Source organism: Neurospora tetrasperma (assembly GCF_000213175.1).
Source record: "Neurospora tetrasperma FGSC 2508 unplaced genomic scaffold NEUTE1scaffold_81, whole genome shotgun sequence".
Classification (NCBI taxonomy): domain Eukaryota; kingdom Fungi; phylum Ascomycota; class Sordariomycetes; order Sordariales; family Sordariaceae; genus Neurospora; species Neurospora tetrasperma.
Window position 1 is genome coordinate 7,181,261 of NW_009799179.1, and position 16,227 is coordinate 7,197,487.

The window sequence follows — 16,227 nt, forward strand, 5'->3', positions numbered from 1 at the left end:
TCCGCCGAGGCCCATGAGCATCAAGTTGAGCCAGGCAGTCCCTGAACCTCTCCGCCACTGCCTGCAACGCGATAAGATCTCAGCCAACCAATCAGCCGCGCTCCTGCAAAGGCGGTCAAAAAGTTCCCGTTCGTGGGAAAAATTCTGCCGCTCCATCGCCCGTCGCACAGCGCAGAGCTCTCTTTCCCAAGATTTTGCCCGGCGTGCCGACCTGCGTGTGAAAGCGAGAGGGTAACCCCGCCAACCTAGAGCATTATTTACACATATCGTCGCAATGGGATCCTCAAAGAAGCAGACCGCCGTGCCCGTCAGGACAAAGGTCCCGAGCCCAGAAGAGGTTGAGAAGCGTAACGTACGTTAATCACCGGCTTGCCGCCTATCGTCATCAGTCGAGGCTGCGCAGCGCATGCAACGAGAAACTGATGGCATTTTCTTCTGCAGACTGTCCATATCAACGCGGAAACTGTCACCAATGTCACATCCACCGACTTTCCCGGCTTCTACCCCGGCGAGGACCATTCCTGGGATATCGAAAAGTTCCGCGAAAGTGTCCGCGTAGAGTTCCACCAGAACGACCCTTACGAGGCTCAATTTTCACTCATTGGCGTCGACGCCTCTATCGCCAATGCCTTCCGCCGTATCATGATTGCCGACATCCCCACGCTGGCCATCGAGGACATTTTCATGTGGAACAACACCTCTGTGATCCAGGACGAAGTTCTTGGCCACCGCCTGGGCCTGATCCCGTTCACCGGCGGCAAGGAAGGCCTCCACAACTTCCTCAAGTGGTACAAGAAGGGCGAGACCCCGTGCGACTACAACACGGTCGAGCTCGAGCTCAAGGTCAAGTGCGAGAATAACGAGAACGCGCCGGCGGACAGCAAGGACCCCAAGGAGCTCTACCACAACGCCCATGTTTACGCCAAGGACATCAAGTTCGTGCCCAAGGGCCGGCAAGCCAAGTACTTCTCGGGCGAGAACGCCATCCGGCCCACGAACCCCGACATCCTCGTCGCCAAGATGCGGCCGGGACAGGAGATCGATCTGACGATGCACATGCACAAGGGCGTTGGGTCCGATCACGCCAAGTTCTCCCCCGTCGCCACAGCCTCGTACCGCCTCATGCCGACCATCACCATTCTCGAGCCGATCCTGGGCCGCGACGCCGAGAAATTCCAGAAGTGCTTCCCCGAGGGCGTCATCGGGCTGGAGAAGGTCACCAAGGAGGAGGCGAAGAAGAAGGGTAGCGGATATGAGGGCCATGAGGGCGAGCTCAAGGCCGTGGTCCTGGACGCCATGCGTGACACCGTCAGCAGAGAGTGCTTGCGCCATGACGAGTTCAAGGACAAGGTCAAGCTGGGCCGAAGGAGGGATCACTTCATTTACCTGGTGGAGAGCACGGGGCAGTGGGAAAGCGACGCCATCTTCCTCGAATCGATCGCCCACCTCAAGGAGAAGGCGAAGAGGTTCGAGAAGCAGGTGGTGAACATGGTACAGTAAACATTGCACCAGGGGCAGGGGGATTCAAGACAGCACGAAGAAGAGGTGAGGTTATTTCTATGTATGGTGGTTGAGACAGAATTTGAGCGATCATCATGTGGAATCACACAGGGAAAGAGGAAAAATCACACGGATCAGGTCGTGAGGATACCCATCTCTCTTGTAACCATACAAAAGAACATTGGAACGGCGTCATGGAGGCTAGGGATTGGTGGCCAGCTTTAGTTTAATGGTTTCTGCTTGTTAATTATCATAGACATGTCGGTGCACAGGAGTCATAAACCACACTGTCTTGCACAAACACAATACCCCTCGTTTGACATGACGTCTTTTGGCTACGTACTGCGTAGCATGTTGCTGAAGCACACTGTTAATCATATCTTGTATTGACATCTACTCAATTGAATAGGGTGCTAACTCATCGCTATAGCCATCTTGCGGGTCATTCCCCGCTGCGTGTTGTGCAACGCTCCCGCTTGTAGGTAATTCACAAATCCAGCCTCTAAATAGCATAAACAAAGTCCAGGCAAACCAGGCCAGGTTATCATGATACGTTCATGTCTGGGGACCATCATGCAAACTTGAGGCTGAAGTTAAACACCACGCCTACAAACGCTGGATCAGTAACGGCGAGCTCAGTACCTTCCGTCAGCCCAAGCTGCTCAAGTGTCTTCTCCAAGTTTGGCCGCGTCTGCTCCTCCAAGTTCGGGGGCAACTGCATGTACAGCGTCTTGCCCTCAGCCCGCACCGACGGCTTCTTCAGTTGCGCCTCAGGAAGGGTAGCGAACGACTCTATGAGCTCTTCGAGCGTCCACTTGGGGTTGACCTTGAGCACCCTTGCCGTCATGCCGCACACGGGGCAGTCCTCCTTTTGCTCGTGCTTAAACGTATACGTGTAGATGCTGTCGTTACCGGAATACATCATATAGTTAGGCTCGCCTTCGCCGGGGGTGCCCAAAAAGGGTGCACAGCTGGATGCGATCTTGAGTGCCTCGTTGCAGCAGGCCGCGGCGATGACCGAGTTCGTGGCCGCGATGGCCGGGATGATGTTCTTCACCACGCCTTGCGTCAGAGAGTAAGTGATGCCCGATATGTTGAACTCCTTTGCTCGCTCGAGGGCTTTCTGATAGAGCCAGGTGATGTGCTCCGGGTCGTCCTTGTCGAGCTGCGGGAACGGCTTCTCCTTGTCCCAAGCGATGACGTGCGCCCATTCGATGCAGTGTTCCGGCTGGCGGGGGATGCTGGCAAGTGTGCAAAGAGGAACGGCGGCTCGGGGAGCGTGCATGTCCAGCTGGCACTCGATACAAGAGCCCATGGTCGGTAGGATAACGCGGGCTTGGCCCTTGAAGCCCTCGGTGCCGCCGTCGATGAGGGGTTTCATGCTATCAGGGTTTTCACAATTCGCCATGTTGACCAAGGTGGCGTTGATCCATCGGCGTGCCTCGATGCTGTCCAGTCCGCAGACTACAATCTGGAACTGCTGGTAGAAGTCTTCATCGAAGTCCTGTATCTTGCAGTTATATGGCGTGATCTTAACGCCTTTAACTCTTCTCTCAACGAACTTGGCAGCTACTTCGGCTTTGAATTTCCCTACGTCCGCATGACGGAAGAGAAACTGGCGGTTAAGGTTGGAGATGTCGATCGTATCTAGGCTTCCAGGTCAGCTATCATTGACATGGCGATATATCTATAGAGGACAACCGACCCATGTCGATGACGGAAATGTCCTTGAACCCGGAAAGGGCGAGGTTCTTAAGGATCTCACAACCCAGTCCTCCAGCTCCGCTACCTTGCCGTTAGTTCTCATAACTATGACCCGTCAAATCATTAAGCTGAGACTAACATGACTCTGGAAAAGGTATCAGCTTCTGCTTGAATAGGTTGATATACGCATACACTTGGTGTACTGCCAGTTGAAAGGATGACTTGCAAGATCTTGATTTTGTTCATGTTCTCTACTACCGTTGAGCCATCAAACTCTTCCGGATCCACGAATGCGCCTGGCCGTGTTCGGACATTGTTGAGATACTTCCTATGGTAAAGGTGGCGGGTTAGCTGCTGGGACTCATGCCCTGAAGATATGAAATCCAGGGGGTGTTCTTGAGTTACGATCGAGAGCGCGTAACACCTACCATCTTTTGGCTTCGGAGTCTGGGAGTACTTCTGGACTTGACATGACTAGTTTATGGCTACAAGGGGAGACTTCGCTGGTGAAATAATAAAAGGGGAGGCCGGCGGGTAGGATGAGAAATGCTAGTGATGATATTTGCTGATTAGTCGCGGCTCACAACGAAATTGTTGCAGGTTGAATGTACAATACGAGGGGTGAGTTGACGGGACAACAAACAAACGGAACTGGAGGAGGGAAGCTTCCATAGTTCCACTTGCGGGCGGGCCCGGACTTCAGGTTCGGAGATGGTGAGTGGATAGCTCCTGCCGCCCTGTTAAAGGAGACCCTGTAGGTTACCAACAGCGGCAACGGAGAGTGCCCGAAAGTGCAGTTCAGGGCCCCTACAGGGAAGGGACGACTACCTGCACAACGGATCAGTTAGCACTTAGCGGCCCACTTAGCAGCAACACCGACGCCATCATCCCCTCCTGTTGCTTTCCGTTTGACGCAGGTAACTACAGTGAAATGTCGTCGATACGAAACGGAATTTCCACTTTCCTTCCAATTCCGTCCTCTTTCGATCGGTCAAACGATAGAGGTAGGTAACGTTCCGGGGTTTGAATATCACTTCAAGCTCAGCCTGTGTATTCCAAAGTACTTATCACCAACTGACATCATTACAGATATCTGAGATGAACGGCCTCTTGACGCCCATCAGCACCTCCCGCCTGAGTGCGAACCCCAACGAACCTCTGCTCCAGGAAGTTGGCCTCAAAAAGGAAACAGTAAAGCCGAACCAATCTCCTGGTCAGAGGTCCTTGAACTCGCCCGAGGAAGCCCTCGAGGTTTTACGACATGAACCTAACTACGACCAGCTCGTCGCTACTTTGCGATTCCTCAGCCATGAGGATTTAGCCGGGTCCACATTCAGCATCAAGGAACCAAGTCCTATGACCGCAAAGCTAGTTCAGGTGCTGGTGTCAGAAATCGTCCCGAACTATTGGACTTTGCTAAACGAAGACTCCCATGAAACCAAGTCTTCGGCCTTGGGACTCTTGCTAGCTTGTCTTCGCAGTCTGACAGGGGTCAATGCCATTATTGTGCGTCTGAGGGCATGGTTACAAGAAGCAAAATCCGGCGATGGCAAGTCCAAGCGACCGGACATCGCAATCAATCTGGCAGTCCTTCTCAACCTGGTATGCCTGTTACTAAAAGGCAATGATTCCATACGTGGCATTTGGAAGTCAGCTACAAGAACACTGAACGGGAACCTCAACACCAGAATGCTCTCGCAAGAATTGCTTTCGACCTTTGGCAGTGGTCGGATCATTTCACTGACCGCAGAGGCTATTGAACATGCAAAGGGGCACAAGGCGGAAATCGACGTTAACAACATCTGGCTAGCAAATGGGCCAGAATATACCAAGTGGTTGAGCCAAAATATCGTCAAGTGGCAACTAACCTCGCCGACATCAGATGAGACGAAGCTTTGTTCCGAGTTGTTTTTGAAGGCTCTACGACTAGGGCACTCGGGTAAGACATTCGCCAATAGCTCTGGCTTCTCAAACCATGACTGACTTGGAGGCAGATACGGCCATGAAATGTGTCCTTACCAGGTTGCTAATTGCTCAAGGGGCTGACAATGAGCGCTTTGGGCTCCTGCTGGGCAATGTTCCTCGAAGCGAGCAGCGTAAAGTTCTCTTTTCGGTGCTGAAGACCTTCGCCGAGGACTATCTTAATCGGCTAGGCACGAGTGATACCGAAGGCAGCAATAAAATGATATCCGCAGTGGCCGGTGCAATCAGCGCAATTACAAAGAATGATCCGGAGAGAATAGCCTACCTCGTTGAGTGGCTAACAGGTTCGTCTGGCGCTGGACTTGGCGACTCTATTGGTATCCGACGAGCGGTGGTGGCAGTCGTCTCTCAGGATAGAGACTCAATCGTCAGTGTGCTTGAGAAAAGTATTGCCCAGATTGGAGATCAGCTATACATCAAGCACTCTCCTATAGTGCAACAAGAAGGTTGGCTCTAGCTTGAAAATGGTGTTTTCTTCCTCTTCTTGAGCGTAACTAACGGTTTCAAAGTGCATGCGCAGGTGCTGCTCCTGAGCGCTGGATACGTCCACAAGGTCTCGCCCTTGAAACTCACACTGCTAATGAGATCAAGCCCATGGCTAAATGCCATCTCCAACAGGCTATCGTCATCAAATCAGAGGGCTCGTTTTCTGGGCATGGTTATTGGCGAAGGGCTTTCCAGTCTCGTTGATAAGGGTGATAAACGCCTGAACTTCCAAGTCGAAGAAATGGAGGTGCCAGATGGAAAGTGGTACAAGAGTCTTGTTTTGATACAGGACACACTTGGCTCATGGGATCCGCTACTCAATCCTCAAGAGCTTACACAAAAAAGGACGAGCTCCAAGAGACCTTCCCACAAGCCAGCACCAACACAGCCTCGGACCCAAGGTTTTATCATCGAAGAACTGAGCGATGAGAGCCTTAGCGAGCAGGATGATGTTGTTGGGTATAGGAAGCCCGACTCAGATGCCGAAGACTCGGATGACGATCCAGAATTGGTCAGGAGAGACAAGGCAAAGGCACCAGTTTATATTAGAGATCTCATCAGGTATCTCCGCGACACCGATGATTATGATCGCCAGAAGCTTGCACTCGTTACCGCCCCAACGCTCATCCGACGAAAGGCGAATTATGGCACAGAGGTTACTGATCACGCCGAGGAACTCGCATCTTTACTCGTCGGTCTCCAGGATAAGTTTGAGATGGACAAATTTAACGACTTGCGACTGCAAGCAATGATTGCCATCGTCGTTACGCAGCCCCAGCTCATGGGCCCGTGGTTCGCGAAGACCTTCTTTGACGGTGACTACTCGGTGTCTCAGAGATCTTTGATCCTCACCGTCTTGGGTCTCAGTGCCCATGAACTTGCCGGGTTCGAAACATCCGAGTACGCAGCAGCTGCATCTTTCCCTTCTAAAAGCCTCCCAGAGAAGATAGAGAGGCTATTCATCAGCCAAGGCCCTTCAAATGCCTACCAAAGCTCCTCCTCATCATTGAAGCCTCTGCCTCACAACGCGCTCGAAAGCGTAGCAACATCCATCACGTCGAGCTTCCTTGCGCCCCTTTCAGCAGCCGCTGCCGACTCAGCCACCGGGCCCGATGTGCTGAAGCTCTCTACCTTCAAGTCCCGTCTTCCCGACCATGACGACAGCAATAACGCAGCAACATCAGAAGAACAACACATCAGTAACCCCAAAATCAAAATCAAGTCCCGCACCAAGCCGCGCATCCGCGCCATTCCCAACACCACTGCTCACATCATCTCCACGTCCTTCTTCAACCCTCTCACGGCCCGCTTCCAAGCAGCGCTACATTCATCAGTGTCCCGGATCCGCAGCATCCTGTTCCAGCCGTTCCTACTAGCCCTCTATCTCAAGACCCTCGCCCTCTTGCTCCACGCCGCGGGGCCGAGTACCCTCGCTCTTCCACAGATGACAGGAGAGCTGTGGCGGCTGCTGCTAAGCACGAGCGTGCGCGCACAAGCTGTGGGAGACGTCGGCATCACGCAGGCGATCTTGTTTGGCTTGTTGACACTGCTGGATGTGAATGAGGACCGGATGAGGGATGTTTGTCAGGAGTTGGGGAGGGAGGTGGTGGAGACGGAGGGATGGGTTGCGGGTGTGTTTGAAGGGCTGAGAGGTGGTGATGAGGGCGGGGAGGAGGAAAGGACGAAGATGTTGGCTGCGGGGGTTCTGGTGAGGTTGAGGGAAGGGGTGGAGAAGTATAGATTGATGATGGTAGGGGATTTGATTGGGTTATGAAGGATGGGCTTTTATTTGTTGGGCGGCTTGAGAGGCCTAAGAAAAGGGCGGAGAGGATGGAGGATTCGAGAGGTGTGGTGGTCTAGGTGGATATAAGACTGTCTTACAATAGAAATTGAAGGGCTGTGTTGTTTGTTACCCCTACGGATTTCCTGCGACCCTGCAGTCGAAGCCTTCATAACCTCGATCGATCAACTCTACGGGAGTGTAATCCTGCAACCAAGGTAAAATGAATAGATAAAAGGAATTCAGATGCTCTGGCGACGGGAGGATCGATGCTTCCATAACAAGATGAGCAGCAGTGAATATGCGCAAAAAGATTGTACCTCTATGGAAGGACTGAGCCAGGATTCAAACTGGAAACTTCACCTCATCGGGACCCTGGGCCACTTAGCAAGATGCAATCAAGCAGGACCACCATCTAACATCACTCAACCACTGAGCCAGGGGCACTGTCTGAAAGTATTCAGCAAGTACATAATGAATTGTCTTATTTCACGTAAAACACTTCCCTTACGGGTGACGATTGGGGTGATCAGGTGACTTATGGATCTACTATGCAGTACTGACGCCAACCGGCTTGGCGTGCGGGTATTGGGGCATGTACCCATGCAGCGCTAAAATGGCCCGGTAGCACCGGACGGTCGGCTGTGGAAGGTTTCAAAGCAACATTGACAAATCAATTGGTACGTACCATTCATCGAAATATTCTGAGGGACGTCGGTTGTTGTTGAAATCCTGCACAACAACAGCTCGCTCCTTGTTCTTTTGCTTGTTTCCATTCAACATAACATACTATCATTCACCATGGCCTCCCAAAGCTTTTCCCTTACCGCCCTTCGTAAGTACCTTTGCATAACCAACAGACTGTTTCGGCATAAAGCGCTCTCGCTGTCCGCGGTGACTAACCATCAATGCGCTTATTTACTACAGCTTCCGGCGGCACCCTTGCCGCCGCTCCGGCGCAAATTGCGACTCCTTCCAGTGATGCTCCCGCGAAGCCCAAGGTGCGCCTCCGACCCCCGATGAACCAGCTAGCTCACCGAAAGCTGTACGCAAACGACAATACTGAGAAACAAAAACTAAACAAAAACAAATACAAAAAAACAGCCCTGCTGCGTGTGCAAGGAAGAGAAGGCCAAGCGCGATGATTGCATGCTTTTCTCCAAGTCCGATGACCCCCAGAAGGACTGCGTGTCGACGATAGACCAGTACCGCGCCTGCATGGCTGGTTTCGGCTTCAAGGTCTAAATGTAACCTTCGTTGCCATCGAGTTGAGCGAGCGACCAGCAGCAACAGCAGTAATGACCGACGACATGACGAGTCTTTAACACAATATCCATGTATAATACTACTATAACCACACCCGTGCTGCGGCAGCACCCCCAAGCGGCGTTCTCATGCTTCTCAAATCTGACCACGGCATACATTTGTACAACTACAACATAGAAAAGGAGAGGAGAGAGAGACGGCCTCGAATATGGATTGCTGGAGCTTATACGGTCCTTGCTACGTTCCTACGTTTCTTCACACGCCGCCGGGAAATCGATCTTGTGGCGATCTCCATGGCCTTTAGCTAAGCCCGGTGGTGTACGAACTATCTTGTCTTGCTGATTGTAGCAGTTCTCACTCTGTTCTACTTGTTCTCTTTTCCCAATCCAGAGCATACGAGATTACCATCCGAGAATACTGTGCCCGTCAAATGCGACCACCCAACACACAGTGACGAATTTATTGTCACCATCATCGAGTTCAGCACAAAGCTTTAGCAGCCTCCCACTCCTCCCTCATACCAATCTCCACCATCAGCAGCCGCCGACTTTGACGAAGCTTCCTTCGAGACCATGAATCCCTGCGCACCCTCAGGCAGCAGCTACTGGCCCGACGACCTGTCCACCTCAGAAGTAGCAGCAGCAGCAGCGCCATCCTCCGCAGGCTTCTCAGGCTTGGCATGGGGTAACATAGTAGCCAAGTCTTTTTGACGACCCTCGTACAAGGCGCAGAGCTGGATACTGTGGTTGCTCATGATGCGCTGCACATCGGCCAGCTTCTTGGCAATGGCGGTCTGCTTTTGATCGCTGGCTTCTACTGCTTCCTTGAGTCTTAACAGACGGGAGATGTGCATGGCTGAGCTGCAAGTACCATGGATAAACCAGAATTAGAACAACAGTGGAAGGGCGAAATTTTATTTGAGAGAATGCGCCGTTGGGACAAACTGAGCGGTCTACCGGTTCAACTTACTGGAGATCATGATACTTGGAAACTGATTTTCTTACGCGGTCTTGGATGGACGTGAGCGCGTCTTGGTAGGCTGAGAGCAAGGCCTTGCGTTTCTTATCACGCTCTTCTCTCGCCTGAAATCAAAAGAAATCAAGAAGTGAACTAAATGAATGTTTTTGTTCACAGGAACCGGATTTTTGCTCGTGGTTGCTGATTGATGTTCATACCTTTTTGAGACGTGCTCTAGCCGCGCTGGCTTCCTGGAGTCGCAGATTGTATGCTTGGTAGTCGTCGTCGGAACCAGAATCGTCAAGTACGGTGTTAGTCGACTTTCTTGGCCTGGACTTGGCGGTGCTCGCCGAGGGTGCCATGTTTGCTCCAGGATGTTTCCCTTGAACTTAGCATTCGAAACAGTTCTAGTATTGGGTCAAAGACTGAATCATAGTTGACAACTCGAGAAAGAGGAGTGTCAGATGAACAGAAGGAAGTTCGTCCAAATCTCTCGATCGATTGATGTCCCCGGAAGTCGGCAGGCAAGTGTGTTTCTCCATAAATACATCTGGAAGGAGCAAGTGACAGGCACCTCCCCTGCAGCAACGAACCGTAGTTCCTGAACTATGTGGAATTTTCGGGCGGTGAAAGCTGGCAGATCTTTGATGGGATCGCAAGGCCCCCGCCAAAAAATTGAATGCCGTAGCACAGACAGGGCGCCCCGATTTCCGAAAGTTCAGTTGTACACCAAGCCCATTGACCTTTGACGACTCAGCACACAAGCTGAGAGCCTCGTCAACGACGTCGAGCAACCATGGGCCTCGCCGCTGCCAAGAAGTGAGCGCATATCTTGAGTGGCTGTGCTCCTTTTGTTTACTGCGTGCTAATCGCGAAACTTCAATAGCAAGCGCAAGTTGGGAACCGATCCCAACAACACGAAATGGTCCCGTAACGAAACCACTTTCGGCCAAAAAATCCTTCGCGCCCAAGGTTGGCAGCCCGGCGAGTTCCTGGGCGCCAAAGATGCTGCGCATGCCGTACATCACACGGAAGCCAGCTCGTCACACATCAAGGTCACGCTCAAGGACGACAACCTCGGTCTCGGCGCGAAACGAAACAATGGCGACGAGTGCACCGGCCTCTTTGATTTTCAACATCTCCTCGGGCGACTGAACGGCAAGAGTGAGGATGTTCTGGAAGCCGAGAAGCAGAAGCGCGAGAATCACATGCGCAACCACTATCTGGAACAAAAGATTGGAACGATCCGCTTTGTCAGAGGCGGCTGGTTGGTTGGTGACGTGGTCAAGGAAAAAGTGACGGAAGAGGACGGCGTACCACAGAGCGATACTGTCGACCAACAAGTGGAGACAGTTCCCTCTCAGGACACCAAGGACGCCGAGCCCACAAAACGCAAATCCAAGAAGAGGAAGGCGGACAGCGACGAGGAAGACGAGAAGGAAGAAAAGAAGGACAAGAAAGTGAAAAAGCGGAAGACCGACACCGAAGCCGAAACAGACAGCGAGTCCTCTAGGTCAAAGAAGAAGGAGAGGAAGGACAAAAAGGAGAAGAAGGACCAGAAAGAAAAGAAGGACAAGAAGGACAAGAAGAAGCTGAAAGACGCGAAACAGTCTGAAGAGAACTCTTCAGATGACGTAGAATCGTCTGCTACGGAGACCAAGAAGCCGAAAAAGGACAAGAAGAGGGAGAAGAAGGAGAAGAAAGACAAGAAGAAGGATAAGAAAGAGAAGAAGCGCAAGGAAAAGGAGCTATCAGACTCTGCCACAGAAAGTGAAGACAGCAAATCGAAAGCTCAGAAGAGGATGAAAGACGGTGCTGAAACAGAGACGAGCACACCAGGTGGAAGCGGCACTTCTACGCCTACTGTTACATCTTCAACCCGATTCTTGGCTAGGCAAAGGTTCATTGCGCAGAAAAAGATGGCTTTCACGGACAGCGCTGCTCTCAACCAGGTCAGTACATCAACTCTGGTAAAACCCCCCGTTCATGAATGTAATCACTAACTTTGTCTATGTTTGCAGATTTTCATGATCAAGTCATAGAAAAGAATTGATGTGGTCGGTTGGGAAGCCTTCTATGCTGCGTACTAGTTTCTTTTGTTCCACACCTCATGATCGATTTAGCGTTGCTTTTGACCCCAATTCCTCACACACATCATAGCAGCTTTGTCTTGTCTAATGAAATTGAATTGAAGATACCATTGTCATGACTCGATCAGAACCGCCAGCTCCTTCGCCCGTCATCCTGAATCGTGATCCCTCTGCGCAATATATGTTGATATATATCGCGGCTCCTTGACACCCGCACTTCCATTCTCGAAGTACCTCGGCTGTCGTGGCATTCGAGTCGAGACCGAACTGCTCGTCGACGCCCGGCAGGATGCTTGGGGAGACGAAGGTGGGTCGATTGTGCCCATAACATCAGACCAAATGATGAATCTACTTCCTGGTATGATACTTGCGCGATCTTCTCTACGCCCATGTTCTATTATTCTTAGCAATCAAAGATTTGAAGAATTTCCTCATGTTAGATCAGATATGCCTGGTGCCTCTAGCGTTCCAGAGGCCCAGGCGAAGCGATGCTCAACGATAAAGAAAGATATACAAAATAAAAATGCGGAAGAATGGTAGCACCTGCTCGCTGCGGCTCCATTGCGCCGGTTAATCAGTACTTCGGGCTTCGAACGCGAACTGGTTGCGGACAGTGACACTCACTGTCTGTCGCCTTGCGTCAGGAACCTCGTCTCTTTCGTGCGGAGGAAGTTTGTTCGCGACAACGAAATCCAACGACAGGACATCCACCATACCTCTCCGCTTTCTTCGCAAAACCTAGATTCTACAATAAGGACGATCACCTTTGTGTTTTTGCCCATGGCTGCTGAGGCCATGATTTGCAGTTGGTTGTTGGTTTTAGGGAACTAAAAATTACATCCGCCTTTGAGGACCACTTTCCAGTTGGCACCTCTCGCCCTTCACTCACCCTTCACTCACCCGATATTCACCCATCTTCGATATCGCAACGCCCAGCTGACTACTTCTTTCCCCCACCTTCTTCGCTATCCTTAGCACCAACCACCGTTGGCCGCATATTCACATTTCCCGCAGGGCAACATCTGGTGGCTACCTCGAAATCAACTCTGATTTTAACCCATCGTCCGCAGGTCATCGTCGTCGGTGATGGAGAAGAAAACCCAATCAGCGCGGCTTCAGCCACTATCGTATGCAGGCGCTCTCCGGGGGGACCAAGGCGCACGAAAAGAGGTCAAGCCGACGCCCCCTCCGACTCCGACTCCGTCCCTGAAGGCCGCAGCCCCTCTCAAACCTTCGGTCACATCTGTTCCTTCGAAGCCAACTGTGCAGCAACCCCCACCAGCAGTGCCTATTTTCAAGCAGCCAGAGCAAGCAAAGTCTACTCTGCATACGAATTCTATAACCGCCCCGTCACGAGAGTTTTACCCGCAGCTCTCACAGTCCGTGGCTAAAGTCAAACTGGCTCCAATATCTTACGCTCAAGCTGTAACTGGTGAAAGAATATCCACTTTGGTGGTTAAGAAGAAGGAAAAGCAAGGACCGCAGGTGGATTTGCAGAAGGCAGGAGGGGAGATGACTGCACATCAAGAGCTTGAAAAAGGTCCCCAGAAAATTCCGCAGAAGAGCGCGCCGATAGGTGGGCAGAAGAATCCTCAGAAGAGCCCGGAAAAGAATACTCAGAAGACTCATAAGAAAAGTCCGAAGAAGAAAAAGAAGAAAGGAAATCCTCATCCAGAAACGAAAGCGGCAACGTCAGATTCGACTATCAAGGCACAGCACACTCCTCACCACCAAAAGGCGTCCAAGGAAAGTCAGGAACCGGAGAAGAAGAGTGTTTCTACAATCGAGCGATGTTCGATAGCGCCTCAAGGTGGCGGACACAGCAAGGAAAGCACACGCAGCAAGAATGCATGCGGAGATGCAGCTGTTGGTGGACAAAACCAAGGAAAAAAATTCCACGTCGAATCGCCCCGCGGACGAAGCCCAGTCAAAGTATTACCATGCATACGGAATGCTCCAACCAAGCCGAAGGCCGCAGCTTGGGGTGCCCAAAACTGGCGCTCTCCTACTACTATAAGACCAAGACAACGGAGCACAACTTTCCCTAGTTTCGAAAACTCTTCCCATTCTCTTCACAACCAGTCTCCCACACTCGCCGCTCGCTATCAGTTTGGCCAGTCGCCGTCGACCAGCTTTGCAACAGGTTTTGCTAAACACCCTCAATACAACCATCACGGACATATTCTTCATAATCTTTCCAAAAGCTCCTTACCAACAATGGGTAATCCTTATGGGTACGGGCGTCGTTGCCGCGCTCTTGACGCCGAGCAATGGACCAAAACAGCAGCAACCCCCAATCGATCCTCCAATTTTCTCGGATCAGCAGATTTCGCCATCCACTGCGATGAACCAGGCGAAGAGGGATTGTGGCCGGAAGCCATCAACCAACAGCGGCGAATCGCTGAATACATCAAGCAGCACGACCGAAAGGAGATCAAGTAAGTCTCCCATGCCCCGTGGCTGCGCATTTCCCGAAATTTGTGTAACTAACCCCGACTGATAAAGCTTGTGGAGGGGGCCCCGTGATTGGGATGTCAGGATCGATTGCGGACATAGGCCATTCCTTGCTCATCGCCAAATGCTCGCCCGAGAGCAAAGCACTTTGAAAGAACTGGCTACAGTACTGCCTGTAAGTATCTTGTACTATCTCTACGTGTGAAATACTAACAAGCTCTTCAGGACGGCTCCAAAACCCACTACATGTGCACGTACACGACCCCGGACCGGATGGCCAATGTATTGGCCTTCATCTATGACAAGGGTAAGTTCAGTCCCTTTTCCAACATCAATAAAACTAATACAAACCCCACTTGCAGGCACCATGGAGGGAGAACGATTCAAGCCCTCCGAAGATAACACCCTCGACGGGGGCATCATCCTAAACAACACTATGGCCTACCTCGCCGGCGTCGAAACCGACTTCCCCTTGCTGCGCGACGTTGCCCTATCCAACCTCCAAAAAGCCATTCAAGGCATCAGGCGCTTCTTCGACGACGCCGACGGATACATCCAAGACTACGCGAATAAAGCACGTGAAGACGGCACACCTTTCCAAGAATGGGACTGCCTTATTTCATTCGTCACCGATGACGAACTAGCGAACTTTTATCGTCCATTCCGCATCGCCATGCAGACTCTCTACGATTTTCACGTGTACACGCAGACCAAGTTCTGCGCGGACGAGATGCTGCCGCTGCGGTTCGCGATGTGGGGGCTGATGAAGGATGTCTACCATGTACGTCTTGTGTTTAGCAAGGCGTTTAGAAATCATGAAGCGCCGCAGTGGGAGGAGAGTGGGCTGATACAGTTTTGGAGGGAGGAGGACGCGTTTTTTGTGGGGGTGTGAAGCGGAGTTTGTGATCGGGTTGTGGTTACGAGGAGCACCAGGTCTTCTGGAGAAGGCGGAAGTTCACCATATCGATTTGCTTTACTGAAGTGGACTCATTAGAGGTTTACAGTGTTGGTCGGAGAAAGGAGTTTGGCATTTCATGAAAGGTGCATTGGATGATCTTTGTCAAGGTCAAACGGCGTTAAACTAGGATTCAGCGAGAGGATGGAAATCATGGCATGGTTGGGACAACAAAGAAATTCTGACGCAAGTCAAATGGCTATGTAATGTCTAAAAATTGTTTGGCGAAAGAAAGGACTGGACTTGGCAACCCGTTTTGCGTCTCGTGACACTCTGTAAACAAATTTCTTCCGTTCTTCCTACATATGCCAGTGCCAGTGTATACGGTGACTCGTGTGGTGAAAATCTCTGCCAGTGTTCTTTTCAGCATTTACAACCTCGGGTCTCTTTAAGGCCGAGTATGACAGTTGAAACTGTGAATTTCCCTCAAGTTCCTTCCGAACCAGAGGGAAAAACTGAGCGGGATAACATGACCGGGACAGGACTCCAAATGCATTCAAGGAAAACGCGACTCATATACACTGCCAGTATCTTTACTTTGTTGATACTCACGGCATCTATGGTAGGTTCTCTGCTGCAATGATGGGGACCGTCCTCCCTCAGAGGCGCCCTTTGCACTTGACACATTGTATCACCAGCCATATTGGATGCAGATATCATCATACTTTTGATTACGCGAGACTTGTTTCTATCATGAGATAGTCCATGTGCCAAACCAAATGGTAATGTTATCGAATTGCTATTATAAAGGTAGTGGCTCCATTTCCTTTTTCTTTCCCCCTTCTGGAGGAGTAGAAGCCTGATGGTACCGGAGAGGATCTTGACACTGGTACCAGGTGAGACCTGTCCAGGCAGTCTCACGCTTCGTTCTTATAGCTCTTGTGATTTGTAGCGCTATGTTTTCAACGGACACAACGCACCTTAGGTATGGAATTCGCCCATGTGGGCAAGTCGAATATGGCGTCAAACTCTTGTTTCCAAGATAGAACCTAAGTATCTCTTCTTCGTCTTTCCTGCTACTCATGAAGAGGCACCACTTCCTCAGCTTTCGT

The 16,227-nt window shown here is 51.3% G+C and overlaps 7 protein-coding genes across 7 annotated transcripts; 5 read left to right on the plus strand and 2 right to left on the minus strand.

Moving 5' to 3' along the window:
- Positions 1-274: 274 nt before the first annotated feature.
- NEUTE1DRAFT_92173 (DNA-directed RNA polymerases I and III 40 kDa polypeptide) lies at positions 275-1,795 on the plus strand (the record flags this gene model as incomplete). The annotated part of the gene is made up of 2 exons (XM_009858457.1): positions 275-352; positions 442-1,795. The coding sequence occupies 2 exons, from the start codon at positions 275-277 to the stop codon at positions 1,498-1,500; spliced, it is 1,137 nt and encodes a 378-aa protein (XP_009856759.1).
- Positions 1,796-1,870: 75 nt separating this feature from the next.
- Positions 1,871-3,753, minus strand: NEUTE1DRAFT_133618 (NEDD8-activating enzyme E1 catalytic subunit; the record flags this gene model as incomplete). Its single annotated transcript, XM_009858459.1, has 4 exons — positions 1,871-3,147; positions 3,206-3,285; positions 3,344-3,532; positions 3,633-3,753. The coding sequence occupies 4 exons, from the start codon at positions 3,674-3,676 to the stop codon at positions 2,072-2,074; spliced, it is 1,389 nt and encodes a 462-aa protein (XP_009856761.1).
- A 549-nt stretch (positions 3,754-4,302) lies between these two features.
- On the plus strand, positions 4,303-7,554 carry NEUTE1DRAFT_150529 (uncharacterized protein; the record flags this gene model as incomplete). The annotated part of the gene is made up of 3 exons (XM_009858460.1): positions 4,303-5,143; positions 5,199-5,633; positions 5,697-7,554. The coding sequence occupies 3 exons, from the start codon at positions 4,303-4,305 to the stop codon at positions 7,445-7,447; spliced, it is 3,027 nt and encodes a 1,008-aa protein (XP_009856762.1).
- Positions 7,555-8,254: 700 nt separating this feature from the next.
- On the plus strand, positions 8,255-8,961 carry NEUTE1DRAFT_126526 (uncharacterized protein; the record flags this gene model as incomplete). Its single annotated transcript, XM_009858462.1, has 3 exons — positions 8,255-8,288; positions 8,381-8,454; positions 8,558-8,961. 3 exons carry the CDS (start codon positions 8,255-8,257, stop codon positions 8,696-8,698), a joined length of 249 nt encoding a protein of 82 aa, XP_009856764.1.
- A 359-nt stretch (positions 8,962-9,320) lies between these two features.
- On the minus strand, positions 9,321-10,038 carry NEUTE1DRAFT_114995 (uncharacterized protein; the record flags this gene model as incomplete). The annotated part of the gene is made up of 3 exons (XM_009858463.1): positions 9,321-9,579; positions 9,689-9,801; positions 9,895-10,038. 3 exons carry the CDS (start codon positions 10,036-10,038, stop codon positions 9,321-9,323), a joined length of 516 nt encoding a protein of 171 aa, XP_009856765.1.
- A 434-nt stretch (positions 10,039-10,472) lies between these two features.
- On the plus strand, positions 10,473-11,893 carry NEUTE1DRAFT_73486 (uncharacterized protein; the record flags this gene model as incomplete). Its single annotated transcript, XM_009858464.1, has 3 exons — positions 10,473-10,495; positions 10,563-11,628; positions 11,698-11,893. 3 exons carry the CDS (start codon positions 10,473-10,475, stop codon positions 11,716-11,718), a joined length of 1,110 nt encoding a protein of 369 aa, XP_009856766.1.
- Positions 11,894-12,213: 320 nt separating this feature from the next.
- Positions 12,214-15,112, plus strand: NEUTE1DRAFT_106082 (uncharacterized protein; the record flags this gene model as incomplete). Its single annotated transcript, XM_009858465.1, has 5 exons — positions 12,214-12,302; positions 12,837-14,204; positions 14,272-14,395; positions 14,446-14,527; positions 14,583-15,112. The coding sequence occupies 5 exons, from the start codon at positions 12,214-12,216 to the stop codon at positions 15,110-15,112; spliced, it is 2,193 nt and encodes a 730-aa protein (XP_009856767.1).
- Positions 15,113-16,227: the final 1,115 nt, after the last annotated feature.